The sequence below is a fragment of the Nyctereutes procyonoides genome, unplaced genomic scaffold (genome assembly GCF_905146905.1).
Source record: "Nyctereutes procyonoides isolate TBG_1078 unplaced genomic scaffold, NYPRO_anot_genome, whole genome shotgun sequence".
In the NCBI taxonomy this organism is placed as follows: Eukaryota; Metazoa; Chordata; class Mammalia; order Carnivora; family Canidae; genus Nyctereutes; species Nyctereutes procyonoides.
This window is the reverse complement of record NW_026575139.1, coordinates 23,469,785-23,497,402: the sequence shown is the minus strand read 5'-3', so window position 1 is coordinate 23,497,402 and position 27,618 is coordinate 23,469,785. Positions and strand designations below refer to the sequence as shown.

At 39.7% G+C, this 27,618-nt stretch overlaps 1 protein-coding gene across 3 annotated transcripts in view; it reads left to right on the top strand.

The window, feature by feature from the left end:
• The first annotated feature begins 4,556 nt into the window (after nucleotides 1-4,556).
• GPATCH2L (G-patch domain containing 2 like) overlaps nucleotides 4,557-27,618 on the top strand; it is a 55,543-nt gene continuing 32,481 nt past the window's right edge. For 2 of the 3 annotated variants that reach the window (XM_055303727.1, XM_055303729.1), the window contains exons 1-4: nucleotides 5,076-5,262; nucleotides 7,016-7,687; nucleotides 21,288-21,352; nucleotides 26,794-26,970. In XM_055303727.1, coding sequence (XP_055159702.1) covers nucleotides 7,026-7,687; nucleotides 21,288-21,352; nucleotides 26,794-26,970 — 904 coding nt within the window. In that variant the 5' untranslated portion in view covers nucleotides 5,076-5,262; nucleotides 7,016-7,025. Of the gene's footprint in view, nucleotides 4,610-5,075; nucleotides 5,263-7,015; nucleotides 7,688-21,287; nucleotides 21,353-26,793; nucleotides 26,971-27,618 lie in introns of those variants that run through there. The other variant, XM_055303728.1, reaches the window with a different exon arrangement.

Genomic DNA, 27,618 nt, shown 5'->3' with positions numbered 1-27,618 from the left:
TTGCTTTTATTGGTCAATCGAGGGAAACGTGTGGACTAGATTCTCTTCCTCTTCTCAGTAACTCCTAATTTTTTTGAGCACTTAATTTGTGTTGGGTTCTATGCTAAATGGTTTGCATTTATTATTTCATTTAATCTCCTCTGAGGGGATGTGTATGTTCTATTATTGTCTCCATTTCGCAGAGCGGGAAGCAAAGGCTTAAAGAAATTAAGCAGTTAGCTCTGGACACACTAGTCCATGCTGGAGCTTCACACTCGACTTCCCTCCTGCCTCTGCTGTCATTTACTTTAAGTCTGCCCGAAACTCCGTGTCATCAATGACTAGTCACCAAGTGGGACAACCTTTCCTGAGAACTATTCCTTATCATGTCTCCTTTTGGTCTCTTTTTCTCCAATTTCTCCCTCTTCTGGCTTCTAGACACTGGTTCTCTTTAGATGCTCTCAGTTCTTTTTTGAACTGTCCCCTTCATCCCCAGAGGCTTCTCTTGCCATATTCTTTCTTTGAGTGATCCTGCCTCTGACTACCATTATCACTGGAAGGTGAAACTTTTATTTAAATTTTGTCTTAAGATGGAGACAATCGCTTCTAATTTCCTCTTTCACCATTTAGTAAGCAAATATTTGTTTTTTTTTTAATTGACAATAGTTATGCTCGCTTCGGCAGCACATATACTGAAATTGGGACAATAGTTACTGAGCCCCTACCAGGTGCAGAGCATTGAGGAGAATACAATGGCTAGGACAGGATCTCTGGGGCAATGGGATTGGCTTCATTTGGTTCACACAGCTCTATCACCAGAGCATAGGTGCTTAGTATATATTTTTTGAATGAGTAATTTAGTAGGGGAGGCAAACTTGCACATAATTGACTCTAATTCAGGTTGAATGAAGAAAATGCTGAAATACCAGCAACTGCTGAGCCCAAAAGAGTGAGCAAGCAAGGGGAAGTCTTCATGGAGGTGACATTGACATTCAGCCTTTAAATCACCCTGAATCTTAGTGGTATTCAAGAAATAGCAAGTGAGGGGTGCCTGGATGGCTCAGTTGGTAAAGTATCTGAGTCTTGATTTCAGCTCAGGTGATGATCTCAGGGTTGTGAGATTGAGTCCCACGTTGGGCTCTGTGCTCAGCAAGGAGTTTGCTGAGGGACTCTCTCCCTGTCTCTCTGCGCCTCACCCCACTAATGCTCTCTCTCCGTCTCTTTCTCTCTCTTAAATAAATTAAATAAACAAATAAGTAAAATCTTAAAAATAAAAAAGAGATAGCAAGTGATCTGGTGTTCTCAAGTAGGATGCAGGAGGTAGTGAAAGATGGATGAAGTGAAATTGTGTTTCAAGAATCTCACTCTGGTGCAGTGTAGAGAATAACTTGCTTGGGGACAGACCATCTAGAAGAGTAGTTGCCTACCCAGGTAAATGGCACAGAGAAAGCAAGATAGGGAAAGTGAGTGTAAGAATACCATAAAAGAATCTCTAGGGCTTGGCATGTAACTAGATAAAGGGATATAAGAAGCAAGAACTAAAAATAACTTTGAGGTCTCTTGCCTGGGTGACTGCATGATGGTGATAACATTTCCCAAACAGGGAACAGTGGAGATTTGATAGGGACTATGGAAGAAACTAAGCTTTGTTTTGTTGTCTTAAATTGGAAATGCTGGTGGTGTAAACCTGTAGAGATAGCTAGCAGAAAGCTGAAAATAAAAGCTGGGTTTTAAGAAATACAGGAGCTTCCAGAGCTGATTGAGGCAACTGACATCATGGGAGATGCTGTGATTAATGGGAGAGAATTTGTTTCCATAGTTTTATTTTATTTATTAAAATTCATTTATTTGAATTAGTTGACACACAATGTTACATTAGTTTCAGGTGTACATTGTAGTGATTCAACTTCTCTATATGTTATGCTACGCTCACCGCAAGTGCAGCTACCATCTATCACCATATAACGCTTTTACAATATTATTGACTATATTTCCTTTGCTGTGCCTTTTATTTCCATGACTCATTCATTCCCTAACTGGTGATTTGTATCTCTCACTCTCCTTCATCCATTTTCCCCCTCCCCCTAAGCAGCCATCAGTTTGTTCTCTGTGTTTATAGGTCTAATTCTGCTTTTTGTTTGTTTAATCATTTGTATTTTTAGATTCCACATGAGTGAAATAATATGGTATTTGTCTTTCTCAGCCTAACTTACTTCAATTAGCCTAATGCCCTCTATGTCCATCCATGTTGTTGCAAATGGCACCATCTCATCCTTTTTAAACATTGCCTAATATTCTGGTGTGTGTGTGTATGTATACACCACATCTTTTTAAAAAGATTTTAAAAAATCTATCAATGGACACTTAGGTCGCTTATGGGAGAGAACTTTACTTAAGCAGAAAAGAAGGCTGATGGCTGTGGACAACTTTTGAACATTTCTTTCTTTCCTGTGGGAGTTACCAATTCAGTGTGTCCAAAATGGAATTAACCAATTTCTTGATAAATCTGTTTCTCTTCTTGACTCCTCTAGCTGTGCAAATAGTACTGATCACTCTCTTAGTCATACTGGCTCCAAACTTCAGTCCTTCTTGTCCTTTTCCTTAATTCTTTACATAGTAAGTTTCATCTGTAGAAAATTCTGAAAATCCGTAAAACTAACAGGTAGAAGATACAGTCATTTGTAATGCAACTATTTTGAATGATGTGTAGTGTATCATTCTGGTTTTTATTTCTGGGCAAGTACAGATTTAATTTCCTATAAACATGAACACAGCCATATGCTACATTTTTTAAAAAAGATTTATTTTATTTATTATGATAGACACACACACACACAGAGAGAGAGAGAGACAGAGACACAGGCAGAGGGAGAAACAGGCTCCATGCCGGGAGCCCAACGCGGGACTCGATCCCGGGACTCCAGGATCGCGCCTGGGCCAAAGGCAGGCGCGAAACCGCTGAGCCACCCAGGGATCCCATTTTTAGAATACCCTTTTTATTGGAGTAAAACAGTCATGCAGAAATGTACACAATCAGAAACTGATGACTTTTCATTCATTGAATATACTTTCACAACAATTTTAAAAGGCTTCAAAGGTATTCCATCCCATAGATGTACCATAATTTAGATAACTAATTCCTGTTGTAGGATTTTTTTTTCTAATCTTCTCATCTCTCTCTCATATTTCCAATTTTTCTTCAGAAAAAAATTCCCTAGAGGCAGAATTTCGGGGTCAAAAGGTATGTGCATTTTAAAAAATGACCTTATTTTAGACTAGTTTTAGGTATGCAGAAAAATTACAAAGGTGCTACTCCAGACCATTCCTGTCTACATCATACCCAGTTTCCCGTATTATTAACATCTTACATTGATATAGAACATTTGTCACAATTAATGAACCAACACTGAGATAATATTATTAACTAAAGTCCATTGTTTATCCAAGTTTCCTTAGTTTTTACCCAATGTCCTTTTCCTGTTCCAGGCTCCCATCTAGGATACCACACTACATTTAGCTGTCACATTTCCTTAGGCTCCTGTTGGCTATAACAACTTCTCAGACTTTGCTTGACTTTTTTCCCTTAACAATTTTGAGGAATATTGGTCAAGCATTCTGTACAATGTCCCCCAGTTGGAGTTGTCTGATTTTTTTTTCTATTGATTAGAGTGGGTGTATTGGAAGGAAAGTATCTTAGACATAAAGTGCCACTTTCATCATGTCATATCTAGCCTACATAGGGTCCACATGATTTATCACTGCTCATGTTAACCTTGGTCACCTGGCTGAGGTGGTGCTTGTCTAATTTCTCCACCATACTCATTTTCCCACTTTCCATACCATACTCTTGGAAGTCACTACACACAGCCCACATTCAAGGAGCTGGGAGTTATACTTCAGGGTGAATTATCTACATAAATTCTTCACAATTCTTCTGCACCAGAGATTTATCCCCCTTCCCCGTTTATTATTTTATTCATGTCAGTATTCATCTCATTAGCTTACTCATGTCAGTATAGACTCATGGGTATCAATTTTATACTTAAGATTTATAATCCAATAGTACTTGCCTTGTTGCTCAAGGCATTTGTATTTGTAAGACTGATTCACTGCAAAGGTACCGGCTTATAGTTGGACCCACTCTCACAGTTAAGAATGAGGATGCATTTCTCAATTTCTTTTTTTCCTTTTTTTTTTTTTTTTGCATTTCTCAATTTCACACACCCTTTGTAAAAGTAGGTCAGCAAACAAGGGCGAGGCCGTGGTCCCTCCCTACTGCCCAATGTCTTGACGTCCCCAAGGCGGATGAGGCCAGCCTGGGGAGGGCTGACCTGCCCCAGACGCGGACCTCAGCCCTTAGCGCGCCCGCGCGCCCCGAACCACCGCCCCTTGAGGCCCCCAGCCCCTGCTCCCGGCGTCTCCAAGGCCCCGCCCACCGCGGGGCGGAAGCGGGCGCGGCCACGGACCGGAAGCGCCGGGCGGGGGCGGGCCCTCTAGAGCAGCCAGCCCCTCCCACTCCACCGCTGCCCCACCCCTCCGGCCCAGACCGGAAATGAGGTCAGAAAGGGAAACCCCGGCGGGGAGACTCGGCCCCAAAAGCGGCGGCCATTGGAGGTGGCTGCGGCAGCTGGTGAGGGGGCGGGCGGAGTGGGTTGAGAGGGTCGGGGTCCAGGGGGCCGGCGCCAGCGGGGATCGGGGCTCCGGGCGGAGGCCGGGGCGGGGGCCGTGGCCGCCGCGGGGCTCCGGAGGTTGGCGGGAGGGGCGGGGGTGGCTGGGCCTTGTTTTCCAGGGCCCATCGCCCCCATCCCGGGGAGGGAGGTTCGGGCGTCTCCGGGGCGACAGTCCCTCTTCTCCTTTATTCTTTCTGGCTCTTTTGGGCAGGCCGACAGGGTGTGAGCTCGGTGTCCCAAGCCGTGTTCGCTTTAGTCTTCGGGGGCGGGCCGGGGCGTGGGGGGGGGGGAGTCCTTCCAACCCAGCTCTTCCTCACATATGTGGCCAGGTTGCGACCCTGGGTCACGGAGGGAGCGTAGTCGCCACCACTTGCTTTTTTTTTTTTTTTTTTGGCAGTTTGTGCCCGAGAAGGGCCGACCCCCCTCCCTGCCCGGGTGAGCCCAAATGAGAAGTTGCTTCCTGCCGCCCCCCGCCCTTCGCCGCGACCGCGCGCCTGCCTCTTTTTACGCCTCGCGGACTCCCGGCCTTGTGTTTGCGTGACTTAGCCTTTCCTCTCCTCGGGAGCTAGCTGGGCAAGGGGGTCGTCTTGGAGCGCGCACCTGAGGACTGAAGGTGTGGGAAGCTCAGGGTAGTGTCCCCAGCTCTTGGAATTGCAGCCCTTCGGCTAGGAAGGGGTTTTGCTCAAACAGCTGCAAGTTCTGTAACTTTGTTCCACGTTAAAGTGTACAGTTCTTTTTTTTTTTTTAAGATTTTTATTTGTTTATTTATTCATGAAAGGCACAGAGAGAGACAGGCAGAGACACAGGCAGAGGGAGAAGCAGGCTCCATGCAGGGAGCCCGACGTGGGACTCCAGGATCACGCCCTGGGCTGAAGGTGGTGCTAAACCACTGAGCCACCCAGGGATCCCCCAAAGTGTACAGTTCTGCCCCAGTTTTTAAAGCATTATTTCTTTATTAAGGAAGTAGGTTTGGATGTGCTGTCCCCACATCTGTTTTGGTCTCAGGGGTAGTTCTCTCCCAAACCCAAACCCCATTCAGGGCGTTTTAAACTAACTTTGTATTGCGTAAAGGGACAGTGGTCATTTTGTGTTGTGTGGCTTTTGACACGATGAGACGTTTTGTGTGGTTGGTAGTTTTGGAACTAGGTGTCCCCATGGCTCCCGTCCATGTGGCAGATAAGCCAGACCACCAGTTTTTCTTGCCTTTGAATTCGTTGGCATGGGGACAGTGTGAAAATAGGTTTTAGAAAGTCCTTTGCAGAATGTAAGCCGCATGAACGGAAATAGGGCCTCCGAGTGGCGCCACACAGTTTTAAATTCTAGTTATGGACTTGAAATACTCTAGGCTTCACAAGGGCTAGGGAAGAGGTGTTAATTTAATACGTACTTAATAAGGTGGTGTACAAATTATATTGGACATTTCCCTCTTAAAGGGCGTTTTGAAAATTGCTCCTACTGCCCGCATCCCTTGGAAGGTTTGCCTCTGAAGTGACCCCTGATGTATGACGGTTTGACAAGAATGAATGCAAAAATAGAATTTAGAAAGCAGTTAGCTAGAAATTTTAGGGACTCCATCAATCCCTGTCATTTCAGCCTCAGCTATATCCTGCTTTTGTGTGATTGATACTAAAGCACATAATTAGGATGATCACTTAATTTTCTGAAGGTTGGGAGAAGAACTTAGAAGTTGCTAATTGTTAAAAAATATACAATATATCCGATAAATTTCCTTTCCTCCTAGCTTCCAGGTGGTAGTTGGGACCAGAATAGGTACAGACTTAGTCTCTTTTTTCCATTCAGAATACAAATCTGGGTTACTACAATTTCTTGGATCACTAAGACTGCAAGCAGTGATCCTTAAAGTGTGTTGCTAAGTTGTCTTTCTCCTCTCTTTAGCAGCATTCTTATCAGGGACCCCAGACCATGGAGCAGTTCTTTAACCATGATTATTTTAAAGTTGTGTTTTTTTCCGTTCCTGTCTAATGAGACTTTCTATAATCTTTTTGGATTTTATCATCAGATCGTTTAGTGACAAATTTAATTGGGAAAAAGGGAAGGGGCGATTTATTTCCCAAGGTTTGCTTGTTTTTGCTAGTATTTTAGTTGTGATCTGGTGAGTGTTTGCTTTCTTGTGCTTTAAGAACATATTGACTTGGGGTTCCTAACAAGGGCCAAACACCTATTTTTAGTGGCTTAAGGGAGCAAGGATGGTAGGAACAATCTTAAGTGTAGCCAGTTGAAAGGTGATTTTATTTTCTGTAAGTCAGGTAGGCTCTGCAGTCTCGTGATGTATTTTATAAACTTACCTTAAAACAACAGATCCTATTCAGGTTTTCTTTTTCTTTTTCTGAACTTTCTTTGGGCAGATGTGGCCTCATGGATGAGCTGGTACATGACTTAGCCTCAGCGTTGGAGCAGACATCTGAGCAGAATAAGCTTGGTGAGCTGTGGGAGGAGATGGCTCTGAGCCCTCGGCAGCAGAGGCGGCAGCTTCGCAAAAGGAGAGGCCGGAAGCGCCGTTCAGACTTCACTCACCTGGCAGAGCATACCTGCTGCTACAGTGAGGCCTCTGAGTCAAGTCTCGATGAGGCCATTAAGGACTGTCGAGAATTGGCCCCTGTTGCCAATTTTAGTGACTCTGATGACACAATGGTAGCCAAACGGCACCCAGCTCTCAATGCCATTGTGAAGAGTAAGCAACACTCTTGGCATGAATCTGACTCCTTTACCGAAAATGCACCATGTCGACCACTCCGGCGCCGGAGGAAGGTGAAGCGAGTGACATCAGAGGTGGCCGCCAGCCTTCAGCAGAAGCTCAAGGTGTCAGATTGGAGCTATGAGAGAGGCTGCAGGTTCAAGTCTGCTAAGAAGCAGCGTCTGTCCCGCTGGAAGGAGAATACTCCCTGGACCTCATCAGGTCATGGGTTGTGTGAATCAGCAGAAAATAGGACTTTCCTAAGCAAAACAGGAAGGAAAGAAAGGATGGAGTGTGAAGCAGATGAACAAAAACAGGGCTCTGATGAGAACATGTCAGAATGGTGAGATCTCCCTTACTAAGTCAGAGATTGTCCTGGTTATTTTTACCCTGAGTACAAATCCATAGTCTTGAGGAGTTCAACCTTCTTTCAGAGCTAGCCACTCTAATGCTGACTTTGTAGCCCCTCCTTTAAGCAATCTGCTAGGGTCTGTCTCTAGCTTTTTACAGTATATTCATGATTCTATTTCCCTATGTCAAGAAAGCTATGTATAATGAAATGCATTTGTTTCAAAAAATTGTTTAAAATGCCTACCTCACATGCATAACCATGAATTTTATTTTAAAAACAATTTACTGCAGTTTATGCCATGTAGATCATCTGTGGATGTTGTGAGAACGAGTGTCTCAGTAGAGGCTGGTGTGTGTGTTTGTGTATGTGAGAAAATGTTGGTGCCAGGCACATGGAGTTTGTGTATGTTCCTGGTAAGCTGCCTTTCCCCTTAAGAGTCATGGCTTTAGCTACGGGGCTATCATTCTGTTGTCTGCTCCCTCCAGTTTGACTGCACTGAGTTTATTTTTTATGGCTGACATTCAAGCCGCCTGAACACATGGTGGGCTTTGAGAATAACGGTACTGAATCCCATTAGTCTTACACCAAATGCCATTGAGCCAGAAACATTTGTGTCCGTGCTTTACAGGATATATGGCATCCTTACACTGTTCCCATCCCCTTCATAGTATCAGACGAAGTGCCTTTGTAGGTGCTGCCTCTTGGGCTGGTAGTCCCAATTGAATGGTCAGAACTCCACTGTATGGTAGGCCCTGCTGCTGTTCGTATTTTAGAAGAGGAGATGAAGGTTCATAGTATTGAGATAATTTGCCCACGGTCACCCAGTAGCAAAACTGGGAATTGAACCTGATTCCAAGGTTCATATGTAAAAACCATGTTTTGCTGCCCCTTGAATTTGCCTTTTCCATGGCTCTTTTTCTGTCTCATCGCAAATTTTACAACCGTAGAATGTGTGGCCTTTCTTAGGACTTTGCTTCTGAAGTTTGTCTGAAAAACAAAGACATAAATCTTAGGAATTATGAGGTAAAGCTATGTCAGTAATAGGAAAAGCTCCTTAATCTTTATGCCTGTACCTTTCATGGGCGACTTTTCATCAAGCTTTAACAGTTTTTCTGAGTAACTTTATATTTGCCAGTCTGCACAACCAGGTAGGCTTATAATTTGCTTTCCCTCATTTTCTTCTAATGTATATTCTAAGTCCTATTTTCTCAATTTATATGTATAATTTTGGGTTATAAAAGTTTTCTTATGTTTTTAATCAAATAAATGTTTAGTCAACTTATAGTCTTTCACAATATCAAAACCCTCAATTGGGTCATTTGAGTATGTTTCAGTATCAAACATAATAATTTACTGTTGAGAATTGTGATTTTTAAAAATTGTTTTTTGCTGTGATAGCTTGTGTTTATTTCTTCCCCAGAATTTCTTGTTATGACGTCATTGTAGGTGAGGGACTGTTAACTATGTCTGCTCTTAAGATAACAGTTCAGGAATGGTTCCAGGCATAGAGTCTGTAATCTAGCAGTGAGGCTCTTCAGTCTTTCCAGTTCCTCCCCACCCCCACCCACCCCCACCCCACCCCACCCCCACTCCACACATCTATTGCACATAGTCAGGTTGTGATAAACACTCTAGTTATCTGAGAGCCTGAATAAGTTGAAGTAGGCAGCAATCCTTATGAAATATTTATTCTCTTCAAATTGAGAATACCTTGTGTATTCTCTCTCACAAATACCTCATTTGTGCTGTATGCCTGGTCCATGACTTTAGAGTTCTTTTAATAATGGACGCCCAAGTCCTTGAAGCTCTGAGGGAGTAGTTGGTGGAGTAGTAGCAGACCTAAAATGAGAATAATTCTTCTTTAGAATCTAATTTTTTAGGAGTTTTAAATATACTTTGACTTCTGTTGATTCATCTGTAGTTAAAACAGAAATGCTTCTTACCTTTTCCTCCTAAATCTACTCTTTGGAGAAAGAGAGGTTGACTGCAAATTATATGGAACTAAAATCTTGCCTTGATTATTAAGCCCATCTTGTGGATAGGACTAGCATTAGTGTGTGTTTAAGTAGATGATAATTTACAATTTGGATATTATATGATTTTTGGGGAGTTGGTTTGTGAGAAATCTTCCTTTTTTTCTGCATTAACAGATATTTTTAAGAATCTTGGTTATTCTTTCATAAATCTGCTTAGATGTGCCTGTTTGTTCACCTACAGCTCAAGTGTAGAACTTTACTTTTTTTTTTTTTTTAAGATTTATTTGTTTTAGAAGAGAGAGTGCATGCACATGTTCACAAGAATGGGGGTGGGTGCAGAGGGGCAGAGTGAGAGGGAGGGAATCTCAGGCAGACTCCCTGCTGAGTACAGAGCCCAACTCAGGGCCTGATCTCACAACCCTGAGATCACAACCAGAGCCAAAATCAAGAGTTGAATGCTCAGTCAACTAAACCACCCAGGTGCTACTAGAATTTTACCTTTTATTAGTGGTGTTGAAGATTGTCAGCCTGTATGATCCGACTGGTAAAATTATTAGAATGAGGCTGCTCACTAAGCTTAACTTAGCCTTGTCAGTGGATAGAGTTCTTTTAAAAAATATGTATCAGATGTTTTAGGTTTGAAAATGTGTGTCTCAACCAAAGAGCTTTATTTCTAATTTCCTTAAACTTTACTAATTAACCATGGAATAGTTTTAAGCTTGACCAGTAATTCCTTTACTTTTTCTATTCTTCGTTCAGTTCTGTGCCAACCAGTCCTTCAGGAGTTCTGAGGAACTGAAAGTGGTTATGATGTAAAAGTTTCTTATGCCTGCAAAAGATCAATTATTATTTTAATATTTTCCTGTGTATGTATTCCATTTTAAAATGGAGCAATTATTTTGTAAAATTAGTTTCTACTGTCTTTATTCATATCGTCTGTATAGCAGCTATTAGGTGATTCATAGCATGATTTTGCTCTATTCTTCACTAACACATCATTTGTTTGTTCCCCTTGAATATAGTTTAGCTTCTGTTCTTTTATAAGGGAACTGGTTTGATGTTGGCCTGAAGTCTCAGTCAGGAGCCTTCCTGAGTGATGTATTAGAGGCCAATCTCACAGGAAAGAAAATATTCCCTTCTCTTAGAAGGCAAGTGACAGAGATAGAGTGCTAAACCTCCTCCCTCCTTCTCCAGCCCAGGCTGACCTTCTGCGGCCCCTTGGTGCCTCTTGTTTTCTTATTTTTATAGAAAATCAATATCCCTTCTGACACAAACAATAGCTCAGAAGCAAGAATAAATGGGAGAAAGCTGAGATCTCTGTCCATCACCTTTCACTTTTACTCCCCCAAACTCTTTAATTATGAGCATGCTTTGCTCCAGGTATTTGTGACAGAGAAATTGCTAAATGAGGACCATTTTAACCAAAGATTGGGTGATCAGTAATTCTCCATAGCAGTAGCTTGTTGGATCAATAGCATTCATTATTTCATGGTTAAGGTAAGAAGCCTTCTTTGCAAGTGTTGGTCATTAATCAGGGGCTCCTGGAACTGTGGGAAAGAATATATGTAGTAGATTGAGGTGGTTCTGTTTGTATTCCATAACTGGGGATGCTGACCAAGAGTACATTTGCCATTGTTGCAAATGGTACTATTGCATTTGAGGATATTGAATAGCCGGCATAGTGTGCCTACATGGATTATTCACAGCTCTGCTGGTATATCCTTAGGAACAACTAAGGCAGCTTTGGAGGTGGATTTGATACTACTGTATTTGAAGATCTGTTTCTTTTCTTTTTTTTTTTTTTGAAGATCTGTTTCTTGAAAGAAATGTGTTCGGATTATTTTGTGGGACCCCAGAGGACAGAGGTAGGACTCCTAGAAAGTACAGAGAGTTCAATGTTGCCTCAGTATAAAATATTACATCCCCAAATTCGAACTCTCTACAAATGAAATGAATTGTTTCACGAGGTAATGATTTTTAGGTCACTGAAGGGATTCGAGCCTGGGCCTTGGTGACCATGTCCTGAGTTATTACAGAGTTGGAGAGGTTGCGCTGCGTGACCACTCAGATCCCTGCAACGCTGAGATTCTGTCATTCTTTTCAATCACAGCCTCATTCCAATGCGTCATTGCAGCTTCGTATTTTCAAAAGCATCTATCTGATAAGCAGCATCAGCTGCTCACTAAAATACTTATGAAGACATAAAACATTGTAAACTCACATCCCCAGAACCTAGGACCTAGAGTTGGCCTCTTGCCAAGATTTCCTCAAGCCACAAGGCTGATGGATGTGCAATTGGAAGCCCACATCAGCAGGGCTGAGCCTGCTCTGAAGGTGGGTAGTGAGGGCCTTCATCCTTTCTCTACGGTCAGACCTTTGTTCAAAGTGCAAGGTCCACTTCAGCCAGAAAATGAGGCAGCTGACGTTTGAGCTACAGTGTTGTTGCATACAGTATTCCTTTCTTATCCATCATTTCTTTCTGTGGTTTTAGTTACCCACAATCAGGTCCTGACATGTCATCAGAAGTAGTAGCAGTAGGCTAGTACTCACTCACAATGCCTGCATCATTCACCTCACTTCATTTCATTTCTTAGGCATTTCAGCCTTTCACATGATCCTAAGAAGGGTGAGTATAACAAGATATTTTGAGAGAAAGAGACCACATTCATAAAACTTTTATTATACATATTCTATTTTATTGATTATCTTTTACCGTGCTTAATTTATAAATTAATCATAGATATGTGTGTATAGGAAAAAACATGGTATATATAGGGTTAAATACTAGCCACAGTTTCAGGCAGCCACTGGGAGTCTTAGAAAGTATCTGCCATGGATAAGGGAGGACTACTGTACTTCCCAATCTGTATCTTTCAGTTTTTATTTGGAGGCTTTAACTCCCAGAGTACAGTTGGATAGGAAATGAGTGTTTTCTGTGTGTCTGTTTGTGTTTGGGGTAGAGGTAGTCACAGCAAATTGAATCCTGGGAAATATATTTGCCAAGAATAAAGTTTACAGTTGGCATGGGCAGAGAAGGAAAAATCACTCTTAGTGATGCATTCTAGAAATCATAATGTTTTATATATCGCAGACCCTTGGAATGGGATCAGAATAAAGCAATGAGAGTTAGAAGATCCTTAGTCCAACATAGCTATATGAAAGAAAAGCCTACCAGTGACACTGAGTTATTAGGCTAGGGGCTCTGCACATAGTCTTGGCCAGTTGTAGATGTGAGAAGAGCATGTTTCCCACATCCAGGGAAATAGAGAATGGAATCAGGGGTAATTTACATACCCTTTCTATTGACAAGTAATCAGATTCTAGGTGAACCAGTGCTCAAGAAGAGGCTTTTGAACAAGGCCTGCAGAATAAGGGAAAAGGAACATCATCTCAAAAGTTGAGAGGAAAAACGCATCTTTGAAAATTATTGCCAGGTGGAAACCAGAAGAACATTTTCAAAAATCTTTGGGATGCAAGAAGACTTAGCCACTTTGTTTTTGTTTGGTTGGTTTTGTTTGTTTTAAAGTCTGTATTTAATTTCTAGTTAACAAAATGTAATACTGGTTTCAGGAAGTGACTCATCACTTAACATATAATACTTGGTGCTCATCACTACAAGTACCCTCCTTAATACCCATCACCTGTCTATCCCATTCCCCACCCACCTACCTATCCTCTAGCAACCCTCAGTTCTCTATAGTAAAGAGTCCCTTATGGTTTGCCCCCTCTCTTTTTTCCCTTCCCCTATGTATATCTGTTTTGTTTTTTTTAAATTCCACATCTGAGTGAACTCATATGGTGTTTGCCTTTCTCTGACTGACTTATTTTACTTTGAAACAGGAGCCTTAAATTGTAAGGACAGAAAGGTGGCTATTTGAAAACCCAGTAGTATGAGAGGAGAATTGTAGGGAAATTTGAAATGTAACTGCAGTGTTAAAATAGGACAGTTCATTTTGCTGAAAATCGAGTTAATGTGGAAAACTTTGGAAGCCCTCCCAAAATGCAGAGATGTGGTGAAAATGACAGAGAAGTGGATAGATCTGGAAGACAGAGGATAAGAGGCCAGTCTGTAAGTATGTAAATATTCCAAAGGAAGACACTGAAGCATTAGAATAGAATAACGATTTTAAGAATACAACTAAAGAGAAAAAGTGTTCCTGGGTTGAAAAAATTAAGTATAAAGATTAAAATGGTAAACAAATGAAAAGACACATTTACCTGGATATACCCTGGCAAAATTTTACATTCTGCGTTGGTGGTGGGGGCGGAACAGGTATAAAGAACAATCTCAAAAGGGATGAAACCAAGGCCAGCATTTATCCCTACAGTTCTAAATGTGAGGGGCTACAGTTATCTGTAGAATTTGAAGTGGGGGGGGGAGATTGTTCTCCCACTCCTCCCTGAGTTTTATATATATAGCCAAGATAGATTTCATATAGATAGGCAGCAGAAAGACATTCTTAAGACATTCAGGTCTCAGAATATATGCTCTTTAAAAATTTACTCTGAAAAGACATTTCACTCTTAGCTTTAAAGAAAGGTAAGTCTTAAAAGGGTGGGTGGGTCTATCTAAGGCACAGCCCCCCTGCACAATAGAAGAGTTGTGAGGAAAATCATTCTTTACAAAGTGTACCTGATTGCAGGGGCTGAGTTAATGAGCCTGTGAAACCAGTGAGGTGGTTTTCTTTCATGGTCTCCTCTAAATGAAACGAAAAGACTCCTTCATTACACATACTTATAACTTACTGTGAGAATGATTTTGCAGTTGATGTGAGATATTTCTCTGAAAAACCTCTCCCTCAGTCATATTTACTTTTAGACTCTGAAGTCTGATTATATATGGTTGTAAATGTATCACCTTGATCCAGGAAAAAAATTGAGCAAAGATGTCTTTGGGCTCTGGGTTTAGGGGTGACTTCCTTTGTTTTTTTCTGAATTCTAAGATAATTTTAAACTTTTGTTAAATGCATTATTTAATAAAAAATTAAAATGAAAACCTCTAATCTTTTAACATGATGGTATAGGCCCTAAACTCTATCCTGCTTGTTTCTTTTCAAATTAGATGTAAAGAGGGGTGCCTGGGTGGCTCAGTTGGTTAAGTGTCTGACTCTTGATCTCAACTCAGGTCTTGATTTCAGAGTGGTGAGTGGAGCCTACTTAAAAAAAAAAAATTCAATGGGTGAGGAACTGAAGTGTTAACTTACCTTGTGATTATAGATGACAAACTAATTCTATACCTCTTTATTTTAATTGAGATAGGTATAAACTACTCTCATTTAGTTCTAAATTTACAGTCCTTTGTGATTAGGAATACGAAAGAATCAGCAAGCTGTCAGGGCAGAGGACAAGCTGTGTTTTTTTCTTCCCCATTATGAGAATTCAGAGAGATTTGTCTTATGGAAACTAGAAGCTTCTTGTTAGGGCTAGAAAGTAGGGAATTATTTTCAAAAAAGAATTCATAAAAATGCAGTATTATTTATTGCTGCAGAAAGAAACTCCCCTAAAGTTTAGTAGCTTTAAGTAATAAATATTTCCAGTTCCTGAAGTCCAGAATCTGGAAGCAGCTTAGCTGGATGGTTTAGATTCAGACTTCCACTCTTGCAGTCAAATTGATGGCCCTGGCTACAGTTGTCTCAGGGCACAATTATATTGATAATTTTCTTAAACTCAATTCGAAGGCGAAACTCCTTCTTGAGACACATGTAGTTTGGATATCTGCTTAGAGCTGTGTCTGTCTGCCTCTCTTGGATGAAACCCAGGGAGAATACTAGATTTCATAGGCCACATTTATTTTTCCATTCAAAATGAAAATAGATTTGATTACCATAGCATTTTTTTCTTTTTGAAGTATTAATGAGAGTCCTATTGAATTGAGATTACCATTTTAAATTTTTTTTTTTTTTTTTTTTTTTTATTTATGATAGTCACAGAGAGAGGCAGAGACAGGCAGAGGGAGAAGCAGGCTCCATGCACCGGAAGCCCGATGTGGGATTCGATCCCGGGTCTCCAGGATCGCGCCCTGGGCCAAAGGCAGGCGCCAAACCACTGCGCCACCCAGGGATCCCGAGATTACCATTTTAATAAAAAAAAAACTGTCAGGAAATTACTATTAATGTCTCAAATAATAATAATGGGCACATACAGAATTAGCTCCCTAGATGTAGCTTTTGAATCTTTCATCCTTTGCCTCTATGTAATGCTCTAGAATTCGCAGCGTGGGTTCACATGCTTCATGTCATCACATCCTCAAAACAGCCCATTCACCTTTCACATGCAGAAAGTAAGATTAGATTGAAGTGGCATGCTGCGAAGGCCATACAAGGGGAAGCAATAGAGTTGATCTGAAGGAGTTCATTCCATTTATGTAACATTTGCTGAATGCCTGCTGTGTGCCAGGTACTCTGCTAGGTATTGAGGACATCGAAAAGAGCAAGATCTTTCCTTTCACAGCCTGGATATCTCTCTCTTCTCTCTGTAGCATCTTCTTTCTGCCTGGGCTAGGCAGGGAGGGGTGATCTGTACTATTTGAGCAGTTGCAGTTTATCAGTTGACCTGAAGGTCCATCTGGCTACCTTCTCATGATTCCTGGGATCCAGAGGCCTCAGGCTCTTTGAGGCCCTGACAAGAGAATGACGTTGCTATTATGGGATGTTGACTTCTGTCCCTGAAGGCTGACTTTATCCAGCAGAAGTGCACAACCTCCTCTCCTCTGAAGTGGTATTTCCCTTAACATAATGCTCCGCCCTCTCCATCCTGTGGTTGGTTCAGTATAGATGAGAGTTCTCAACTTTGATGCTGACATTTTGAGCCAGATAATTCTCTGTCGTGAGGGCTTGTCCTGTGCATTGTAGGACGTTTAGCAGTATCTCTGGCCTCTACCCAGTAGATGGCCAGTAGGACACCAACTTCCCCCTCCTTTGCTCCCAAGTCCTGACAAAATGTTTATCCAGACATTGCCAAATGACCCTGTGGATGCAGAGGGGGGTAAGGGTGGGGGGGGGGATAAAGGGGGTAAAATTGACTTTGAGTTGAGAGCTAGTGCTGATGTTTTTAGATACTGAGTTGGGGTTTTCACTCCATTGACTGTGCTTTTACCAACAAGCATGAGTTTCAATATTTAGGGAACTTAGTAAGACCGAAACGTTGATCTTTTCTGTAGAATAAAAATACTGTAGTTTTAAAAACTTTATAACTGAGAGTTTTTGCTAACTTGAAAAAATACCCTTTAATTGCTCCTTTAAGAGCAGTTCAGGTGATTGCATTTTATTTTATTTTTTTAAGATTTTATTTATTTATTCATGAGAGAGAGAGACAGAGAGAGAGAGAGAGAGAGGCAGAGGCAGAGACCCAGGCAGAGGGAGAAGCAGGCTCCATGCGGGGAGCCTGACATGGGACTCGATCCTGGGACGCCAGGATCACGACCTGAGCTGAAGGCAGCACTAAACCGCTGAGCCACCCAGGCCACCCAGGTGATTGCATTTTAAAGTTCATACCAGGGTTTGCAGTGTTTAGCTAAGAGTGTTTGCCCTGGAATTAATTAGTTATTCAAGTGGATGTGGGGTATCAATAGTGTTTTATTAAGCTTGATTCCTATGATAATCTACTTCTCTGAGAATGGATGCCATGCCCAATCATCTGGTCTGCCAAAAGTGCCTGAATTGTAAAGATATCCGGGTGGGAAGATTAGATGTATAGATGTGTGATGAAACAGAAAAATCAAAATATTAGTTGTAATGTGTGATGTGCAATAGGTGATGTGATGGAGTATGAATGGTAACTGGAACTTCTTTCAACTTTTTCATATGTTAAAAGTTTTTGTTATAAAATGTTGTGGGAGGAAAGTCTCTGGAACTGTAATCTGGGGTGACTGTCTTTACATATCCATTATTTCAGTTGGATGTGGTTCAGTTGCTTTTCTGACAATGTTATAGTAGTTAGGTAACACAATTGGTGCTTTAAAATCCAGGCTTTAATTTTATTTGTGTCTTATTTAAATTGGTGCCTATGCTGTTGAATTAAGTGTGGAAACATTTTTTAGTGAAAACCACTGTAGAGAAGTGTGATATATTGTAATTATTTTTACTCACACAGGAGTACTTTTGAGATGTTTTTTGGCTTCTGAAATGTGGTTTTTCAGTGTCATAAGGTTAAAATGTAGGCTTGACCACCTCCTTCTTTGCAGAGTATTATTCATTGGAAAGCATTCTTCTCTGTTTTCACAGCCTTCTTCCAGAGTCTGGAGTAGGTTTTTAATAAAATGTACACCTTAATATTGTTATTGACATGTTTTCTTGTTAGTTTTAGTACTGGGTAGAACAGTTTCTGGTATATGGTAAATAATAAATGCTTACCAAGTGAATGAGTAAAAGTTTAGGAGAAATAGGGGGTGGGGATTCTTCCTCCTTTTTCTGTGAGAAACTTACTGCCCCAGTTTGGGATTGAATTTTTTGAATGTTGTATAAATTATTTGTAGGGTTAATACATTTTTAGAAATTTTAGAGATTCTAGGAAGATTTTTTGTATGCAAACTATTTATAGTTAGAATCACGTGAGAATAGGGAGTACAGAACAGCTCCCAAGGCAAAGACAGGAGGCATTGATGCCTGTATGAGTTGCTACCATTTTGGGAAAAGACAAGATTTCATACCTGCTATCTTTGTGGGTTTTGTCTAGTTACTTTTTCTGAAGATTAACAAAGGCTGAGTTTCTGTCTTTCTGACTAAGCTTTGGAAGACCACAAGTAGAGTGGACACTAAAGGCACTACTTGTGGTCATAGCAAAAAACTTACAAACAAATTTGAAGATTTTGGAATAGGAAGAACATGTAGGATCCTGACATCTTTTAACTTTTTGACCTTGTGAACTATATATAAAAGTGTAAAAGAAACTTGTGTTTATTGAAAGATAGGAGCTTAGTTTTAATAAAATAGTAAACATTCTGTTGTTTAGCTAACTTAACATTTTATAGTTGACTAAATCATTATTAAAGTTCCACTAATCTGATTTTTTTTTTTCCAGAGAAGTCATGATCTCTGAGCCAGAAGTGAATGAAGTCTGCAAGACTGGCCAACTTTGGCCTATAACTTGGAAGGGGAAATATTTGCTACTATTTTTCTAGCTAGCACTACATTTTTGCATGATGTATCATAGTGTTTATGTGCAGACTTCCAGCCGTGAAGTTCCCACTTTTGTCTTCATCAAATTATGCTAACAATTTCTTACATATGATTAGGTTTCCATAATGCAAGTCCTTCTGAGGGAATAAATAGAATTAGCAAATGTCTATCTGATGAAATAGTCATTTTCAAATACCAGTAGACTGGTGATACTGTTATGTAATTAGCATCTTGTAAGACAGATTATTTTCTTTATGAAGAAAATACCTATCTCCCTTGCTCATAGCCTTAAAATCCTGGTGATATTTCTGTGACATCATTGCCATTCCTCAAATTAACTATATATGGAAAGCTTAGACAAAGCTTAATCCAAGCATTTTCAAAAACAATGAGTCTTCTTAAATGCTGTTGAGAAAAATAGAAAATGTACAGTTGACAGGAAGGCTTCAGGTTACCAACATCTTTCTTGATCTGGATTTTTTTGAGCTTGTCCCCTTTGCTTAGAATACGAGGAGAGAATGGAACCCATGTGAAAAGGATCAAGGAAGCACTGTATCTTGTAGTACTTATAAGTGGCTGGAAATGAATGGGGAAAAGAATTGATAGATTTGGTAATAAAGCAAACTGTTTTTTTAATTGTTAAATACTCAACGGAGTAGAACTTGTAATACATGTAGAGCAGGGATCAGCAAACTTCTGTAAAGAGCCAGATTAGTAAATATTTTAGGGATTTATATGTGATATGTTCTGTGTTGCAGCTACTCAACTTTGCTGTTGTAGTATGAAAGCAGCCATCGATGATATGTAAATGAATAACTGTGGCTATGTTCCAATAAAATTTTATTTATGGACACTGAAATTTGAATTTCATATCATTCCCACATGTCAGAAAATACTCTTTAATATTTTTTCTTTTTCTTTTTCTTTTCCTTTTCCTTTTTTTTTTTTTACCCCAAGTCATTTAAACTGTAAAAAAAACACTCTTAGCTCACAGGTCATGCAAAAATAGATGGCAGGCTGTTGTTTGCTGATCACTAAATCTCAGTTAGTGATAGTGCTAAAGTAAATGACATGATGGTGGGATAGAATATTTGTTCGATGGCCTAATGTACTTTTTAAGCTCTCCTTACTCTCAAGAGGAGTTAAAAAATGTCAAATATGCTTTATCTTTAAGGCCAGAGGAGGATAATAAAGTAGTAATATGAGAAAATGTGTAGTAGAATTCAAGGGAGTTAGACCACTGATATTCTTAGGAATTTTCCAAAAGCAAAAAATAACACCATTATATTCAAGAGGTGCAGTTCCTTGAACTCAGAGGTAGGAAGAGTGCAGAACTCAGTGGGGATGTCTTCTGGATTTAACTACAGCTCTTTGAGGATTCTAAATCCATCAAAATCTGGTGGTATAGTTTTGTAGGGCATTTCTTGGAATGACATGTGAGAAAGTTCTCACAAGTACAGAAGAAAATAAAATGAAAGAATCTTTAAAGAAATCGAGTATGTTTTATTGGCTCTTGCTATAGCAAATATCTTGGATCTATTCAGAGATAAGTGAGGAAAGCATTGCTACTTAATCAGCATTTTAAGGATTTAGTGTTGACAAGATACTTGGAAATGTTGCAAAATACAAAATATTTTCATATTTTTGTTCCAGAAATGTAGACTGGGATTTTGCCAAGCCTATTCCTTATACAGTATGATAATGTTTCTTGCTTTGGTTTTTTTCCATCTTGTAGAGTAGGTGAAAAAAATTGACTAGCTTGGAAGGAAACACTCCCAATCAAGGAAATAGCTCATATAATATATGTAAAAAATAGAGAAATTTTTCTTGAACCAGATCAATCAAATTTAAGGACGATTAGGCAAAAGAAATACAGCATCCAAGGAGGCAGAATCAATTGTTAGCAATAGGTTGTGAAATGAAGCCAACTGAGCAGAATTCTATAGGGCAAAGTTTTTATTTCAATGGGTTTCACATGGCATTTGTTTTTATATTTTTAATTTTAACCTTCTGTTTTGAAAATGAGTTTTGTTGTACCCACTTCATATCAGGGAGACATTAAATTTAGAAAACATAATTTTGGTCATATTGACTTTCTTTCCTGTTCATGGACTTTTGTTAGCCACTGTGTAAATGGGGAGAAAACTTGATATATGTTAGATGTCTTAAAGTTGTATAGTTTCATTTGAAACTGATAGTTGACAGTATTTAAAAATAAAATGGGTTGGTAAATTTTTAAATTTGTGTTGTTTGATATACCTAGCCAGGTTGAGATTACTTCTGTGACTTTAGATATTTATAAAGTACTTTGAAATATAAGTAAAAGCTTTAATAAGCTTTCTTCTATGGCTTGAGTGTGAAATTTACATTTCTCATTGGCTAATGAACTGGAGTGAAATTAGGGAAACTTGGGATGTTCAATTTGAAAACCAGAAGAAAGGGCACCGCTTTGTTTTTCATAGGACTGATATGTTCTCTTGTGTTTGACTCTTTTTCCAGTGAAACCAGCAGTGTGTGTAGCAGCAGTGACACAGGACTCTTTACCAACGACGAAGGAAGGCAAGGTAATCTTGATCCCAGCTTTGGGAGGTTGGTTCAGTATTTCTGGGAAGATTCTAATGATTAGAGGAATGACCTACTGAGAAGATGGTGGTTGTCTATGGCAATGGTTCTCAAACTTCAGAGCATATAAAAGTCACCTGTTAAAATTCCTGAGCTCCTAGAAATCAAATTGGTCTAGAGTTGGCCCCTGGAATCTGAATTTTTCACAAGTATCTGCAATGATTTTTATGCAGGTAGTTCAGACTTTTAAGAATCATTGATTAGGGGAATATAGTGTCAAGGATGGGACTTTGGAAAGTTGCCAATTTTATTAGCACCAAAAAGTATCTTCTATATTATAGTCTTTTATTGTATATTAAAACATTCTTCATTTTACATAAGAAATAATTTTTATAACCTTATTTATAAGTGAGCTTAATTGTTCTAGCTTAATATATTATAGAAAACATCTTCTTTCTAATTTTAAAACTCCTAAAGTTTATTTTATTTATTTATTTATTTTTAATAAATTTATTTTTTATTGGTGTTCAATTTGTCAGCATACAGAATAACACCCATGCTCATCCTGTCAAGTGCCCACCTCAGTGCCTGCCACCCAGTCACCCCCACCCCCCGCCCTAAAACTCCTAAAGTTTAGTATAGAACACTGTGAATAAGGCTGGGATATCTTAATTACCAGTTCTTTATTTTTACAACCTAAATAATAATCTGAAACTTTGTTTTATCCTGTAGACTTGCTAGGACCACACTAATTTTGTACCAATAGTAGTTTCATATAGCTTCTTTGGACTTTAGTTCTATTAATCTAAATAAGGGATTTGTAAATGTCTTAAAGTCCCTTTTACCTCTGTGACCTAATAATTTTTCTTTAAGGGTTAAGTGATTGAAGGACATTGCACAATGGCTAAATGTCCAGATTGATCCAGATAGGCTTCCTAGTAACTGGAGGAATCCTGGAACTGTGAGACTCAGGATCCAAGTTCTGATTTTGGAGAGAGATCATGGGGGAGGGTATCTCACCCATGCCTCAGAGTTGTGGGCGTGGATAGAGTTGCTGAACTTCCTACTGTGATGGAGATTGTTGTGAGTACATTTTTGTCCCTTTCTTTCTTCTAATTTTTTAAGATTTTGTTTATTTATTCATGAGAGACACAGAGATAGAAGTGCAGAGACATAGGCAGAAGGAGAAGCAGGCTTCCTGTGAGAAGCCTGGATGTGCAATTTGATCCCAGGACCCCAAGTTCACGACCTGAGCCAAGGGCAGATGTTTAACCACTGAGCCACCCAGGAGCGCTTCTGTCCCTTTCTGATTCTGAGGGAGCTAGTGTCACTAGAGGCTGTGTGTGTATACTCCCACGTATGTTGCAGCTAGGGTCTTGATTCTTTTGTCTCCTACCAGGGAAGTCTGATTGTCTTTCTGTAAATGAACCTAGTGCATTCTATTTAGAATTACAAATGTTCCTTTTTCTTTGCTTATATACTGTTCTATGAAGTATTATAAAGTCTCTCTCTCTCTTTTTTAAAGATTTTATTTATTTATTTGAGAGAGAGACATAGCAAGAAAGAGCATGAACAGGGAGGATAGGGAGAAGCAAGCTCTCTGCTATTCTGGGAGCCTGACTCGGGGCTCCATCCCAGGACCCCAGGATCATGACCTGAGCTGAAGGCAGATGCTTAACCCACTGAGCCAGCCAGGGGTGCCCCTTATAATGTGTTTTAAAGATTCTGATGTTTAATTATCCAAGGTTAAGAAAGTGTGGACCTGTTACGACACATCAAGTTTGGCCTTTGGGAAACCTTTCTACTAAAGGAATCCTTGGTTTATGATGGAAGATTTTAGAATATTCTATAGCCTCAGCTTTCCTCTCTGTGTCAACTTCACATATTTGATGATATTTAGATACTTGGGGTTCTCAGCACAAAGCTATGTTATTCCTTGCTTCCATGTTTCTGTTTCTGCCGGTGTCTTTGCCAGAAATTTCATCCTTACCTTTTCTTGAATGGTTGGTCATACACAGTTGTCCTTTTGCTCCTCTAGCGCTTATTTATGGACTACATCAGTGGGTTTTTTTGGGTTTGATCAATAGGAGGCATTAGCAGAGGAATGGAGAAAGGTGAATGAGATAGTGTATTAGTCAAGTTTTTATCATGATAATACTGTTAACAGCCCCAGAATTTCAGTTGTTTACCACATTTATTTCTTGGTATGGGGCTGGGGGTTGGCTATGGTTTAGCTGATCTAACCTGGGCTCAGCTGGTCTCCAGGCTTTAAGTTAGGTTTGTATCTACTCAGCGTATCTTATCTTGAGACCTCCATCAGAGGAGCAATGACTATATGTGGCTGGACTTGTCATGCTGGGAAACATGAATGCTAAATAACCAAACCAGAACATCCATACATATTTAAAGCTTATGCTTGAATTAGGTCTGCTAATGTTTTACTACCTAAAGCAAGTTATATGAGAAGCTGGTATGAAGAAGTATGCTCTATCTCAAGGAGAAAGCTCTGGAACTCTATGGTAAATGGCAGAAGGCATGGATGTATTATCATAAGGAGGTAGTGAAGCATTGGAAACAGTAATGCAGTCTACCACATTGGATTGTAGCTTTCCCTGGCTCCCTTTTTATTTGGCAGCCTTCTATATTACCTAAGTTTTCTCTGATTTCTTTCTTTCTTTCTTCTTTCTTTTTTTCTTCTTTTCTTTCTTTCTTTCTTTCTTTCTTTCTTTCTTTCTTTCTTTCTTTCTTTCTTTCTTTCTTTTTCTTTCTTTCTTTCTTTCTTTCAAGATTTTATTTATTTATTCATAAGAGACACAGAGGCAAAGACACAGGCAGAGGGAGAAGCAGGCTCCATTAGGGAGCCCGACGTGGGACTTAATCCCGGGACTCCAAGCCCTGGGCCAAAGGCAGGTGCTAAACTGCTGAGCCACCCAGGGATCACCTTTCTCTGGTTTCTGATAACCATTCTTTCTCCTTGCTGCTTCAGGTTTAGGAAGGGTAAAGATTCCCTACCATGCAGCTCCAGGGTACTTCATCATCCCTTATTGGTACCTCTTAATACTGTCTACACTTTTGTAAACAGTCACTTCATTAAAGTCTCGATTATCCATTAAATATGTTTGCATTTCCTGAGGATTCCAACTGATAACACACTCAGTGCAGGTATCATCTTCTAGAACCCTTACTTTTTCTTTCCCTGTACTTAGTGCTTTCTTATCACTTACCATATGACATTATTGTTTATAGGTATGTGTCTTTTCCATTAAAACCTTCCAAAGCAGCAATTTATTTTATTTTTTTATTTTTTGCAACTACAGTGGGTAACATGTTACCTGGCATATATGTATATGGCTGGCATACTATATATATATATATATATATATATATATATATATATATATATGTATGTATATATATGTATATATATATGTGTATATATTTATGTATAGTAAGATCTTAATAAATAGTTACTGGGAAACCCAGATAAGGGGGAAATTCTCCTTCTTCTCCCTCAAACAGAATTAGATGTAGAAGCTCAGATTATAAAGCAGCTAAAGCTATTTTGGTTAAAGCAGGAGGAGAGAAGTCTGGAGCCTAACCCAGCAGGCTCTTCCTTATTCTCTGGCAATAGTTTTTGGGGGAGCTGCTGCATCATGCATCTTAATGAACCCAGAGTTGGAGACTGTTGGTCTAGATGATTTCACAAGGTTTCCTCCAGTTCAGTGAGTCCTTTTTTGTGTTCTCAAAAAGCTTGAGTGAATGCTTAAGAACCCTCTCTTCCCCCCCAAAAAAAACCCCAAACAAACCCCAATATGGGATACCAGTTGTCTTCAGGAAATATGCTCTAGCTAACTATTTAATAAATGGCCTAAGGAATGCTTATGAATAAGAAAGGAATTAGTATAGTGACATGCAGAGAAGCTAATCGTTAATTCTAAAGCCTATCTTTAGTTCATCTAAAGAAACTAATTCTTAATTCTTTAGCCTATCATTTGTGTACCTGATTTGATGAGAGGCTGTCAGGATAGTGGTTCTCAAAATGTAGTCCTGGAGTAAGCTTAGCATCACTAGGGAACTTGTTAGAAATGCAAATTTTTGATCCTTCCTGGACCAGAATTGGAAACTTTGAGGGGGTAGGGGCCCGCAATCTGTGTTCTGACAACCCTTTCTGCTCCTTTTGAAGCACATTGAAGTTTGAGAACCAGTGTTCTAGAGAAACAGCTGTTGGTGGTGTGGTTTTGTAAGGGAACACTTTGAGTAAATTTTTTTATGGGCATTTCATTTTCCTTTTTAGAGATTTCCAAGGTGAGTGTAAAGTTATTATCTGGCCCATCCATGTTAGTAACTCATGAATCTGATGCTTCATGTGTTTAACTTGGCCTGAGCAGTTTTCCAGGGATCCAGCAAACCTTAGAGAATGAATCCATTGTGAACTCTTTAGATATTCTTGGGATAATTTCCTTCATTCTTGCTATTTTGAAAGGAGTATGGAGTGGCAGACCTAAACTTATCTGTCTTACTACTTTTTGTGGACGGGAACGAGTTCTTTTTTTTGGGGGGGGGGGAACCAGTTCTGTTGCAAACTGAGATGTTTCATCCTCGCCAGTAGAAAGAGGTTTGAACCAAGAGTGGCTATATGGGTCTAGTCGTGACTTTGTTGGTGGTGAAGAGTCTCGCCTTGGGGAACTGGTGTTAACTTCATGACAAGCCGTGGGGAGTTATATTGCTTGTCTCTAGTTTTTTCCTGGTTGCTTGGATTGCTAGTGTCAAGGTAATTTTTTGTCCCATTAATGGGGTACCAAGGAAGAATTGAGGTATGGTATACAGTTTTTATTCTCCTATTATGAGAAATGCAAATATTACATCCCTCAGGAATACTAGTTTTGAGTTGAGAAACATTTGTGGGCTTTGAACTCCCAAGTCCATTTATACCATAGAATGGTACATAAGAGGCAGTTTATTTTTGTGTTAAGGCTTTGGAGTTAGTCAGGCTTTGGGTTCAGATCTTGGTTTCATCATTTACTGACTTGATTTGCCTTCTCTGGGCTTTAGTTGCCTCATTTATAAGTTGGAATTAGTGTAGGATTTAGAAGAGATAGCATACTTACAGATTTTTAGCATGGACCCTCATAGGTGCTAAGGATTTAGTAAATGATAACTTTATTAGTTTTTTACTCTCAAAAGAGGTCCAGTATAAAACAGTATGTGAAATGAGTTGATACTCTAGTCTTCATCATAATATGAATCAAGAAGAGGGATCAAAACAATTTTTTTGTGTTTGGCTTTATTTGAAAAGTATAATCAAATCTATAGCCCTGAGAATCCATCCTCCCATTTGGCTTTCCATGGAGCATGTTAAAATTCCAACTTACGAGCTTTGTGTAGTGGCAGTATCGTAGCCAGTGAGATTTATCCAGCTTTTGATATGATCTCTTTATTTTAGGGGATGATGAGCAGAGTGATTGGTTCTATGAGGGAGAGTGTGTCCCAGGATTCACTGTTCCTAATCTTCTGCCCAAGTGGGCTCCTGATCATTGCTCTGAAGTAGAAAGAATGGATTCTGGACTGGATAAACTTTCTGATTCCACATTCCTTTTACCTTCTCGACCAGCTCAAAGAGGTAAGTTCTGAGAAGACCAAAATGCTCCACACTTTTATGGTTCTCTTTGGGGAGAATCATCCCATGGCAAGCATACTCATGCCTCTAAGCATGCATTAATTATCTGAATTTTGGAGCTAGTCCAGGGATTTTTCTAGAAGATTCAAGGGTGAGTCTCAAAGCTTGAGGTTCTCCATTCGTACCTAAATCAACCTATGGAGACTCTTGGGATATCTATTAGCAGGGCATTCCTTCAGCTTGCTATTGCCATTTGTGCCAGATTTAGGAAGCCTAGCAGCGTGTCACTGCTGCTTACCTGCTGTGAAACCGATGGGCTATGGAGTGCTCAGTGGGAACCTGAAGTATTGGATCTTGGAAGAGAACAGATTTCAGTAAGAACATTCACATACAAGGTATAATGACATTTTTTTTAATTGGATGATTTTAAAATAATTTCCTTAAATAACTTTTATTTTATTCTATTATTATGGACTTAAACACAAATACTTCCTTTCCCTTTGCTCTTCCTTTACTTAGGATGTAGCAAGGATGTAGAGTGGAAAGCGCCTAGGACAAGGGGAAGGAACTGTGGTGATAATATTCTCCAGTACTATCTTCTTAGCTCTGGGACTGTGACAGTCACTTTATTTCCTTGGGCCATTGGGGTCA